This window comes from Pholcus phalangioides, unplaced genomic scaffold (genome assembly GCF_987345545.1).
Source record: "Pholcus phalangioides strain wild (caught in Gottingen) unplaced genomic scaffold, Ppha-v1.0 ptg000008l_1, whole genome shotgun sequence".
Taxonomy (NCBI): Eukaryota; Metazoa; Arthropoda; class Arachnida; order Araneae; family Pholcidae; genus Pholcus; species Pholcus phalangioides.
The window spans coordinates 6,281,390-6,293,656 of NW_028301601.1; the positions used below are offsets into that span (position 1 = coordinate 6,281,390).

Consider the following 12,267-nt stretch of genomic DNA (forward strand, 5'->3'; position numbering starts at 1 on the left):
TACTTGATTTTGTTCGGGTGGAGGTTGTCAAAATGGCAGATTCTGCTAACGTTATTTTTTAATGGGGCCCATTACTGGTTAATGTAAAATCGGTTTTGCTATCACTGATTGAGAGGTGATTGTATTGGAAGCTTATGAAGTGAGCATCGTGTTTAGAGCTACGATGCAAATAAGTTTGTTGGGAGCTCCTTGAAATTCTAGGTTCTCTCATCCGCCGTTTTGAGTGAAAGTGTGACAGTATTATCACTATGGCCAATCGCTATTCTCTATCCTCGTTTTTTTTTAAAATTATATCCGAGACACCACTTGGAGGCAAATTTGCCTGAAGAAAAAAAACGCTTACGCTCTCCATAGGTGCCCTAAGTTCAATAGATTAAGCAGCCTCAGGGCTACGTACGTCAGAAAACGATGGGAGCAGTTTAAAATTTCCAAGAGCTATGACATTATACAGGATGTCCCATAAATTTGTAAACAAAAAATTCATTGAAAATTGTATGAATGTGGTTTGTGAAAGTTATTCTCACGAAGGGGGATTTTTTTTTTCTTTTTTTTGGTGTAGAAAAAAACATTGCCATATTTTAACACGTATAAAGAACACCCCCTTTTGAAATTTTTAAATTTTTTGAAAGGTATTCAAGAAATCCCAATTTTTGGTGACAAGGGGGTTCCTTATACTTGTGAAGATATAATAATTTACATTTTGGTCGACAGGGAGCAAGCACTACGCAAAAGCTAATCAGGTAAATGGGTGGCTTGGACATGAACGATGAACCTTCAATGCGTCCGAAACATTCGTGACCGTGGGCCGTTGGATTGGAGTCCCGGATCCTCATTCGCAAAGCTTCAGCCGGCGATTCGTGGCAAAGATGAAGGTTTCACCAATAGTGCGGCGTCCACCAATCACCACAATGAAAACCTTATGTAAGTGCCAGTAGCAGGAAAATTAAGGAATGGGCTATTAATCGCACTTAGCATTTTATAGGACTCTTGATTTGTATATTTCTAGTGATTTTGCTGTCGTGCAGTGACCTCTATCGGCAAAAATGTGGACTATATTTTTTTTGTAATAAAAACAATCCTCTTTGTTGAGAACTTTTTCTGCAGACCGCATTCAAATCAAGGCAGTAGCGAGAGGGGTCTGGCTCCCCCCTCCCCCCCGAAATGTGAGAAAATGACCGGGAAAAGATGGCCAAATCTATTGTTCTATCACTTTGGTCTCCCGAACGAAATTTCTGGCTACGGGCCTGATTCAAATATACCACTTCAATTTTTATGAATTTTTGAAATATTCCAAAGGATACATCGAGAAATAATTTTCGTTTTATTAGATTAAGTACACAGAGAGATGGGAATGCAAAACATAATTAGGTAAAATGGCGTTAATGTCAGAACATTTCACTTTCTTCGCATAACGAAGCGACGGCCGATTCTTGTATCTTCTTGAAACAGTCTTTCGTATTGTGTTGGTCGTAGGTGCCGCACAACTCACAGTGGACACGCGGTGACCTTCGAATCGAGTTCGTGCTACTAGTGAAAAAAATGAAAAAATATCCGATCACACACATCTTATAAAATACTCAAGGCGGACCATAAGTCAAACTAGTTTCGAAAAATTCATGACAACAGGAATCGGTTCAACAAAAGCGCACTTATGGGGAGGGGGTTCAAGGAGTGGATTGTCAAGAAAATTGAATAGAAAAATGATGGCAAAACTAGATCCGACTGTCCAGAAAACGAGGGTCTGCGTCAGTGAGCGCCCGGTTGAGTGACCCAGAGAGTACAAGCATGTGAAACTGTGTGTGTTCAAATATGAGGGACCAGGTCTGTGAACAACCGAAGGAAGGAAAGGCCCTGAGAGTGTGTAAGCATGTGTCACCAAAAGAGGGGGCTAGGTCTGTGAACAACCAAAACGACCTAGAGAAAGAGAAGCACCAGTCCAGAGAAAAATAGTGACCTAGAGAGCGAGGAATAAACGCATTGGTGCTAATGCTTCTTATTTACCCGGAAGCCTTCCGATTTTTCAGTCTTATTAAAATTCTTCCGATTTTTTGTAACTTTTGTACAGAAAAATCCCTAAACGTATTCCAATTGAGCCTTGTTGGAATGGAAAATCCCTAAAGAAAATGCGTGTGTCATTTAATTTTCGTCAACAATATACCAAGCTGTTTATTACTCACGGCTGGATGCTTGAATCGAACAGGACTTCGGTTTCCAGAATTTCCAATTTTCCACGAAGATCGTCGTTCTTCTTCTGCATGTCAACTATAACCGACTGCAAAAACTCCACCTGAAACGATATTCTTGTTTCAATATTAGGCAGTAGCAGCATCTCTCGGCAATCGGGCCAAATGTAATTGGTGATTTTTTTAAATTAAAATTGGCATATACAATATTTACAATACAGGCTGTCCCAGATTGTTTGCACATCAAATATCTCTGCATCAGCTCTCATATTATTCGGCTCTCCAAGAGCCGAGTAATATGGGAAAAATTTGTCTGTCCCGTATTTCATGGGACAGACAAATTTCAAAATGATCCAATGCACCTACACTAAAGTCGCTTCTCCGACACATCGCCCTACATCCGCCTGCTTTCACTCCATCCGCAACTGAAGATGTCTGCCTCGGCTTTATTCGCAGCTGAATATGCCTGTACTTCCGCTCCATTCGGAGCTGAATATTTCTGCCCCCACTCATTTCGGAGCTGAATATTTCTGCCTCTGCTCCATTCGGAACAGCTGAAGATGTCTGCCTTTGCTCGGGAATGGATCCAGGGGTGGGGAGTGATTGGTAAGAACCGAATAATATTGGAAAATTTTCCTGTCCCGTAAAATACGGGACGATCCAACGAACTTACACAATTCGCTTCTCTCGGCACATCGACCTGGATCCGCACTTGGTGGTGACCCATGCAGCCGCGCAGGTCGCACGGCCAAAGCACCGTCCTTGGTTAAGAGCACCGATTACAGTTTCTTTTCTGAATATGTGGATAGATAATAAAAAGGGCTGGACAAATCCACAAAAATTTACTTTCACGAATAAATACTTTTTATGCAAGCATAGGTCATGCGGTGGTTGTGTGAAAAAAATGCATGTCTCGTCAAAATTTATACATTCCCCGGGCATTTCGGGCAATGGTCCTGACAGGACCGTCATTTCAACTTTTTCCAGAGGGGGGGGGGGGCAAAGCACATATACTCAATGTATGTACATATATATATATATATATATTTGTATATATATATATACTATTTTTAGTGTATTTTCAAAAGCCGGGGGGGGCAGGGGCCCATTGCCCCCCCCCCCTAAATGATGGCCCTGCCCTGATGATAACGTTGTCGTTTTTAGAAAGTATTAGGTAGCATGTTTTTCTGTAAAAGTACGTGGTGGTTTTTAAGAGCCCCAACTTTGATATAAACGGGCCAAGATAGCCAAAGCAAGAATTAAAGTCAACTACTGACCACAGTGAAGAGAGGGGGATTTACCCTACCCAAAATGAGAGGAAAATGGCCGATGGAGATGGGATAACATGAACAAGAGTTTGTTGTTCTATCCTTTGGTTACACCCCCCCCCCTCCTCCCGCAAGGCCGTCTTAAGTGCACCATAGGCCCACACTGGCAAAGTGATTTTTCTGCCGCCCTCTCTCACCAAACTAGAAATACCAGCCTTAAAACTACTGAAAATTGTAACCAGGTCTCATTATCAAGAGGGGCCTTTTGTACTTGAGGGACCCTCCGGGCCGTGCCCTGGTGGGCCCATGCGTTAACACATCACTGCTTCTTCCAAAATAAATTACGGGCTTCCCCTGAGGTCAAATATTTTTGGTTTGTAATTTGGAGGCATGAAAAATTATGAAATACCAGGAAATAGCCGATTTGACCTGTGGAAAAATCGTGTTTCCTTTCCCCCCCCCCCCAAAAAAAACATCTTTCAGCAGGGGGGATCTTTGACGGGCCCCTTTAAAGTGAATTTACGGTGGTAAAAAACAAAAATATGATAATATAACCGCCCCTGAGCAGGCCCGTAGCCAGAAATTTTGTTTGGAGGGGGACCACTTTCATTTCGGGGAACCAAAGTGATAGAACAATAGATTTGGCCATCTTTTCCCCTTTTTCGGTCATTTTATCACATTTCGGGGGGGGGGGGGTAGGGCAGATCCCCAAGTCCACCCTCTCCTGCTAACGGCCCTGCCGGGGAACAAGGCCAGTGCCGTCTTAACGCATGGGCACACCCGGGCACAGCACAGGGGCCGTGAAATGAGATCTCGTTGAAATTGTAAGAACCAAGAGTGAAACTGATACGCTTATCGGTCGCATTTTTCAAGTTCTATAAAAGAACTTTTGTCAATGTTTTATAGTGTAATACACCACAAGACTTATGATAAAATTTTTATGGGCGACTCCCTATTGACAAGTATTTTATCGGCTGATTATGCCCCCCTCTTCTCGCAGAGTATCGTCTTAATGTGGGGGGGGGGGGAGACACCCGAGCATGGGTGGTCTTACGATGGTCATAAGGTGGCCTTGATGTACCAATGGGTAGGGTCAGAAAAGAGAAAGGAATCTCTGCCCGTGCGGGATCTACTTTTGATGCCCCCGATGACGTTTCTCAGCTCAACAATTTTTTTTTACCTCCCAAATCCTTTACCTTCCTTGGCACCCTTTCCTAGAGAAGTGCCTCATGTGGCTGCACAGGTCGCACGGCCTTGCACCTCCACAGAGGTAGAGGGCTTAAAGGCTTCAGCCTAGTTTCTTATATAATTTTTGTTTTTTTTTTCACACTATAAATTCTTTATCGAGGGACCAGTAAAAAATCTGGCGTCTAAGACCCCAACAAAGATCCCAGCCTAGCGATCCCTGCTGCAGGACGTGGGTGCGATAAATGCACCCAGTCTTCCCGCTGGGCCAGTACGTTCTATAGATATTGTATCTAGAAAGTAATGAGTCCCGTATATACCGGGTGACTCGAAACGTTATGGCGTCCGCCAATAGCAGTTTCTTTGTTGTTTTTTACCTTGTAGCATTTGCAGCGAATTCACAATGGCACTAACAATTTTAAGGGAATTAAAATTAATTTAATGCTCTAGAATACTTTAAGACATTCATTTTTAAAAATATTGTTGGTACTACTATCTATTTCCAAAATCAGAAGTGCCTTATGCATCGAGCTTATAAAGTATTACTGGAGGTTATATTACTTATGGAGCTTATATGGCCTTATGTGGTGATGACATCGAGTTTATATTACTGCAGAGAGTATGAAGTCGGCAGTCTCTGAATTGGCAGTGCATTGACAATTAAGGAAAAAAGATAATTCCAAAATATTAATGAAAGAATTAATTAGAGATAATTCCAGAATTAAGGAAAAAAGATAGTTCCAAAATCAATGAAAGAGGTAATTTCAGCATTAATGAAGTGATAAGCCCAAAATAATTAAAAGCGATAACTCCAGAATTAGTGGAAGGTAATTCGGAAATAAATGGAAGATAATTCCAGAATTAAGGAAAGAGATAATTCAAAAATTAATGAGAGCGAAAATTCCAGTATTAATGAAAGATAATTTCAGATTAATGTGAAAGCTATAATTCCAGAATTAAGGTGAGATAATTCCAAAATTAATGAAAGAAATAATTTCAGAATCAATGAAACAAATAATTTCAGAATCAATGAAAGAAATAATTTCAGAATCAATGAAAGAAATAATTTCAGAATCAATGAAAGAAATAATTTCACCATTAATGAGATATGATTTCAGAATGAATGAAAGAAATAATTTCAGAATGAATGAAAGAAATAATTTCAGCATTAATGAAAGAAATTCAGCATTGAAGAAAGTGATAATTCCATAATTAATTTAAGAGATAATTCCAAAATTAATGTAAGTGATGATTCCAAAATTAATGTAAGTGATGATTCCAAAATTAATGAAACATAATTCCAGAATTAATGAAACATAATTCCAGAATTAATGAAACATAATTCCAGAATTAATGAAACATAATTTCAGAATCAATGAAAGAAACAAATCCAGTATTAATGATGATGAAAGCAATTATTCCAGAATTAATGAAAGCAATTATTCCAGAATTAATGAAAGAAATTATTCCAGAATTAATGAAAGCAATTATTCCAGAATTAATGAAAGCAATTATTCCAGAATTAATAAAAGAGCAAAATTCCAGAATTAATGAAATAAAATTAATGAAGGAAAATTCAAGAATTGATGAAAGAGAGAATTATTCCAGCATTGACTAATGAAAGAAATTGTTCCAGCAATAATGAAAGAAATAATTTAATCTTTTTTCACCTTTAGAAGAGTTCTCCATCTTTTTTTTAATCTTTAAAACGCAATATTTAGAGACCGAACTGTACATTTCTATGGACAAATCGCCAGGCGGGAACTTTTTTTTTCACTAAGTCACGTGATTTCCTTGCATTTGATGTCGCTGCCGTCGCGGCGGCTGGATGTGCCCTCCAATCGACCAAGCCCCCCTCCAGTAGTATAAACCGGGTTTTCCTAGGAGCAGGTTTCCTGTGCCGCGCGTTTCCTGGTTCACCCAGCGAGACACGCCGTTCACCCACCAATAAGAAAAGCAGTGCAACTGTTTTCTTACAGAACGTAATACGGCTCACGACGGCGCTTTACGTCGGGCGTGATTGGCGGACTGCTCTTCTGGAGGAGTCAAATGCGTCCTGCGCCGCGCGTTTTGCCGATGTTCTCTTCACTCTTGTGTGCTTTCTTTCCATTCCCTTCAAACCGGAGCATGCGGACCACAGAGTAGCTAATGCCAAGGCCGTATACTATAATATAGCCACCCTGATCTGATGTGCCACGCTAGGAAAACACAAACGCGTAGCGTGATTATGTAACACGTTTCTTGCCGATACAGTTCGGTTGACGCGACGCAAAACACCTATTCCTAGGAAAACCCGGCTATAATTTCAATGGGTGATGACGAAGCTCATGTATGAAAAACTAAATTCTTCATTCAGCTTTGCTCCTTATAGAAGCTTATATATATATATATATATATATATATATATATATATATATAAAAAACTGACCTGAAAGAACAAACTTCAGTTATTTTTCCAAGACCCAAGGAGACATCCAAAACAAAAGACCTTCAAACAAGCAGACATGACATGACATGACACTTTATTTTACGTCCTTTATACCTACAAGGGCTTTAGGACCGCTTTAAACAAACAAGCAGACGACAGGTAAGATCGTAAAAAGTGAATTTTTCCACACTGCACGTTATAGTAATGTGCTGCCATCTAATGTCAAATTTAAAAGTGACTCACGTGGTGATAACGAAGTTCAAAGTGAAAAAAACTATATTCTTTATTCCGCTCAGTTCCTTATAAACAAAGCTCGTGAACTGAACTGGAAATTCAAACTATAAGTTCGGTTATTTTATTTGAGCATGAGGAGACGTCCAAAACAAAGAGCCTCTTAATGAGCAGACGACAGAGAAGAAGTCAGTTCCCTACAAGCTAAGCTCACAAACAGAACTGGAAGTTCAAACTGCCAGTTCAGTTATTTTTTCAGGACACAAGGAGACGTCCAAAACAAGGAACCTGGAGAGAAGCAGACGACAGAGATTCTGAGGCTTGATTTATATGCTGTTTGTGCTGCCATCTAGTTTCGAAATTTCAGGCAACTCATGCGATGATGAAAAAAAAGAGCGAGAAAAAGAGTTCTTTTTTGTTACTTTTTTTTAGCATAAATTTTATGTGGTCTTCAAATAGGGTTACCAGATTTAAAACTGAAAAAGGAGGACGCCTGGTGCGAACATTAAGCAGTGCTGTCTTAACGGGATCCGGAACTTTCGCCCCCGACATTTGGCCCCCGGAAATTTCGCCCTTGGTGCGTTTGGCCCCCGAAAAATTCACACCTGACATTTCACCTGCCCTGAACGTATGAGTGACCGTATGAGTGATTGACTGTGCGAGTGGTCGAATGGCCGTATGAGTGACCAAATGAATGACCGCATGAGCGACCAAGTGATTAACTGTATGAGTGATCAAGCGAGTGATTGAGGGATTGACCATGATTGACCATACTGAGCGATGAAACGTTTGAGTGAATGAATGACCAAGAGTGAGTGACGGATTAAATATTGTGTAAGTTTCCAAGTGAGTGAGTGATTGAGCATATGAGTGACCAAAGGAGAGACTGAGTAATCAACCGTATGAGTGACCGAGTGACTGACCGAATGGACGTATGAGTGACCGAGTGACTGACCGAATGGACGTATGAGTGACCGAGTGACTGACCGAATGGACGTATGAGTGACCAAGTAAATGACCGCATGAGCGACCAAGTGATTAACTGTATGAGTGATCAAGTGAGTGATCGAGGGATTGACCGTGTGAGTGACTAATTAAATACTGGTGTAAGTTTCCAAGTGAGTGACTGAGTGATTGAGGATATGAGTGACCAAAGGAGAGACTGAGTAATCAACCGTATGAGTGACCGAGTGACTGACCGAATGGACGTATGACTGATCAAGTAAATGACCGCATGAGCGACCAAGTGATTAACTGTATGAGTGATCAAGTGAGTGATCGAGGGATTGACCGTGTGAGTGACTAATTAAATACTGGTGTAAGTTTCCAAGTGAGTGACTGAGTGATTGAGGATATGAGTGACCAAAGGAGAGACTGAGTAATCAACCGTATGAGTGACCGAGTGACTGACCGAATGGACGTATGACTGATCAAGTAAATGACCGCATGAGCGACCAAGTGATTAACTGTATGAGTGATCAAGTGAGTGATCGAGGGATTGACCGTGTGAGTGACTAATTAAATACTGGTGTAAGTTTCCAAGTGAGTGACTGAGTGATTGAGGATATGAGTGACCAAAGGAGAGACTGAGTAATCAACCGTATGAGTGACCGAGTGACTGACCGAATGGACATACGAGTGACCAAGTAAATGACCGCATGAGCGACCAAGTGATTAACTGTATGAGTGATCAAGTGAGTGATCGAGGGATTGACCGTGTGAGTGACTAATTAAATACTGGTGTAAGTTTCCAAGTGAGTTACTGAGTGATTGAGGATATGAGTGACCAAAGGAGAGACTGAGTAATCAACCGTATGAGTGACCGAGTGACTGACCAAATGGACGTATGAGTGACCAAGTAAATGACCGCATGAGCGACCAAGTGATTAACTGTATGAGTGCTCAAGTGAGTGATCGAGGGATTGACCGTGAGTGACAAAGGGAGTGACTAATTAAATACTGGTGTAAGTTTCCTAGTGAGTGATTGAGCGTATGAGTGACCAAGGGAAATACTGAATGATTGAGCGTATAAGTGACCGAGTGGCTGACGGAATGAAAGACCGAGTGAATGCTTGAATAAATTTCCGAGTGACTGATTGATTGAGGATATGAGTGATCAAGGGAGAGACTGAATGAGAGAGATTAACCGTATGAGTGACCGAGTGACTGACCGAACGGCCGTATAAGTGACAAAGTGAATGACCGCATGAGGGACCGAGTGGTTAACTGCATGAGTGACCAAGTGAGTGACGGTACGAGTGTCCAAGTGACTGATCAAGGGACTGACCGTGTAAGTGATCAAGGGACTGACCGTGTGAGTGACCAAGGGAGTTACTGAGTGATGGAACGCATAAGTTAATGTGTGACCAAGTGAGTGGCTGCATGAGTGACCGAAAGATTGATAAAGTGAATGAACGTATGATTGACCCTGTGAGCGATTGATTGATTGACAAAGTGAGCGATTGAGTGATTGACAAAGTGCGAGGGTGGAGCGTCTGCAAAGATGATCCTTCTCATCCCCTCCCTTTTTATAGGTGGTTACGTAGCACTGAGTGACCAAGTGAATGACCGCTTTCTCTTGGTCACTCAGTGCTACGTGACTGAGTGACCAAGTGACTCACACTTTAATGGATCCTAAGAATTTGGAATTTTCAGTTGAAGCATAGAATATATTTCCCAAATTTACGTTGCTGCGAAATTTTTCAATATAACAAGAGGTATTACCGTCCTGAACAAAAACATTAAAATCCCCCGAGGGGTACCTTTCCCCCCCCTCCCCCCACGCTTCCTAGATATCCAGATGGATTTAAATAAAAACTTTCAATAGGTTCACCATGCATCATCGAGGAGAATGCAGGAAATTGCAATGTTGAATACGGCTTATCACTAAATTTTGCCAAAAATTGCAATTTATTGCACTTATATGATCACTCACAGGGTCAGGGCAGGTGAAATGTCCGGGGGGTAAATTTTGATTAAATTTATTCAATTTCATTTTCATTTCTTAACTCGATCACTCATATATTCACTCACTTGATCACTCATGTCACCACTCACTTGATCACTCATGCCATCACTCACTTGGTCACTTGTACCATCATTCATAAGTTCACTCATATGGTCACGCATACGATCAGGGCAGGCGAAATGTCCGGGGGTAAATTTTCAATTCACTCACTTGGTCACTCATGCGGTCAGGGGAAACTAAATGTCACGAGTAAATGCCCAACTCACTCGATCACTCATGTGGTCGCTCACTTGGTCACTCGTACCATCATTCATATGTTCACTCATACGGTCATGCGTACGGTCAGGGCAGGTGAAATGTCCGGGGGTAAATTTTCAATTCACTCTATCACTCATATATTCCCTCACTTGGTCACTCATGTGGTCAGGGGAAGCAAAATGTCACGAGTAAATGTCCAACTCACTTGATCACTCATGTGGTCACTCACTTGGTCACTTGTACCATCATCATTCATATGTTCACTCATACAGTCACGCGTACGATCAAGGCAGGCGAAATATCAGAGATAAATTTCCGATTTACTTGATTACTCCCTGAGTCACTCATATGGCCACTCACTGGGTCACTCATATGGTCAGGGCAGGCGAAATTTCCGGGGGCCAAATGTACCGGGAACGAAACGTGCCAGGAGCGAGATGTCGGGAACGAAATGTCGGAGGCGAAATATCGGGGGCAAAGGTTCCGTGAACCGTCTCAACGCATGCCTCCCTCCCACCGGGCCGCACAATTCCATTATGTACACAGGTTTTAACCTGGGATACGCTCATTGGCGAAGATCGCAATGACGTCATTTAAGATCGAGGGAAATTCTAACTCCGAAACTTTCTCGTGACGTACTAGCCGAAGAGCCGAACATTACCGATTCGGATTATGGCTGTTACGTTTGGCAACTTATCGCCAAACACCAGGATTCATTAAAGATCACGATATAATATTACAAAGATATAAAATTTTATAGCAACATAATATAATTATCATAATAATGATATACAATATAATATCACAACTCAAAAAAACATGCTTCCGACTACTTTATTAATAAATGTAGTAGTAAACTACTTCAAACGGCTTCGCCACCCGCCCGCCCGAAGGCGGGTGGCGAATTTGCCAAATAGTGGGAGGGGGTTGAGCAGGCGGGTCTAGTGCCCCGAGCGTATCACAAAAGGGGACGCAAATTTCACCATTCAATCTATCCTTCAGCATTACGAGGAGGTGCCTAAATGAATAGTTGTCCCGGCTAACCAAGTATCCAGTTGTTGCCCTGCCAATAGGTATCTTATTTCTGATAAATCACCGTTATATTGGGTATTTTTTCTTTTATAAATACATTCTGAAGTTTGCAATTTACACCTGGTAGCATTTCTTTTACTTCTATTGATCAAACTACACGGTTGATCCACAAAAATCATGTCCTTATTCTGTAGAACTTGGTCTACTGCATGGGCCCATCTGGGCACTTCTGGCACCGGGGTGTCAAGTGACAATTGGAACTGGTTCCGATTTTCAAGAGCAAATATGGAAATAGGTAGGTTGGTAGGAATTTTTAGCTAGGTAGTAATGCCTCTCTCAGAAAAATCACTTTGTATGTGTTCGTATGATAATGTTAAGACAGCCCTGGGCGTACTTTATAAGAAAATTGTGAAAAGCTAATCAAAAAACTCAGCAAAATAATGTGGTCTAGTTTGCAATATTATTAGTTTCTCCTCTTTTGTGACATCTTTGTGTGATAATGATCTTCAACTATACAATCAAATGTTTTTAAAATTTTAGGATCTTCTATCGGATGATCGATATTGAAAAAAAATTGTACATTAAAAAAAAATACCATTTGATATATTTTTGTGGTGCCCCTTTTGTACTGATGCCCTAAGCACGTGCTTATTTTGCTTAATGGTTAACACGGCCCTGGAGTGACCGTATTAGAGATCAAGTTAGTGACAGTAT

General features: G+C 41.2%; 1 protein-coding gene across 2 annotated transcripts in view; it reads right to left on the reverse strand.

Moving 5' to 3' along the window:
• Positions 1-1,302: 1,302 nt before the first annotated feature.
• Positions 1,303-12,267, reverse strand: part of LOC149083561 (uncharacterized) — a 69,218-nt gene continuing 58,253 nt past the window's right edge. Inside the window, exons 21-22 of one of the 2 annotated variants that reach the window (XM_089234077.1) lie at positions 2,178-2,287; positions 1,303-1,524 (exon numbers count right to left, since the gene is read on the reverse strand). In XM_089234077.1, the coding sequence (XP_089090203.1) occupies positions 1,386-1,524; positions 2,178-2,287 (249 nt within the window). In that variant the 3' untranslated portion in view covers positions 1,303-1,385. Of the gene's footprint in view, positions 1,528-2,177; positions 2,288-12,267 lie in introns of both variants that reach the window. The other variant, XM_089234076.1, reaches the window with a different exon arrangement.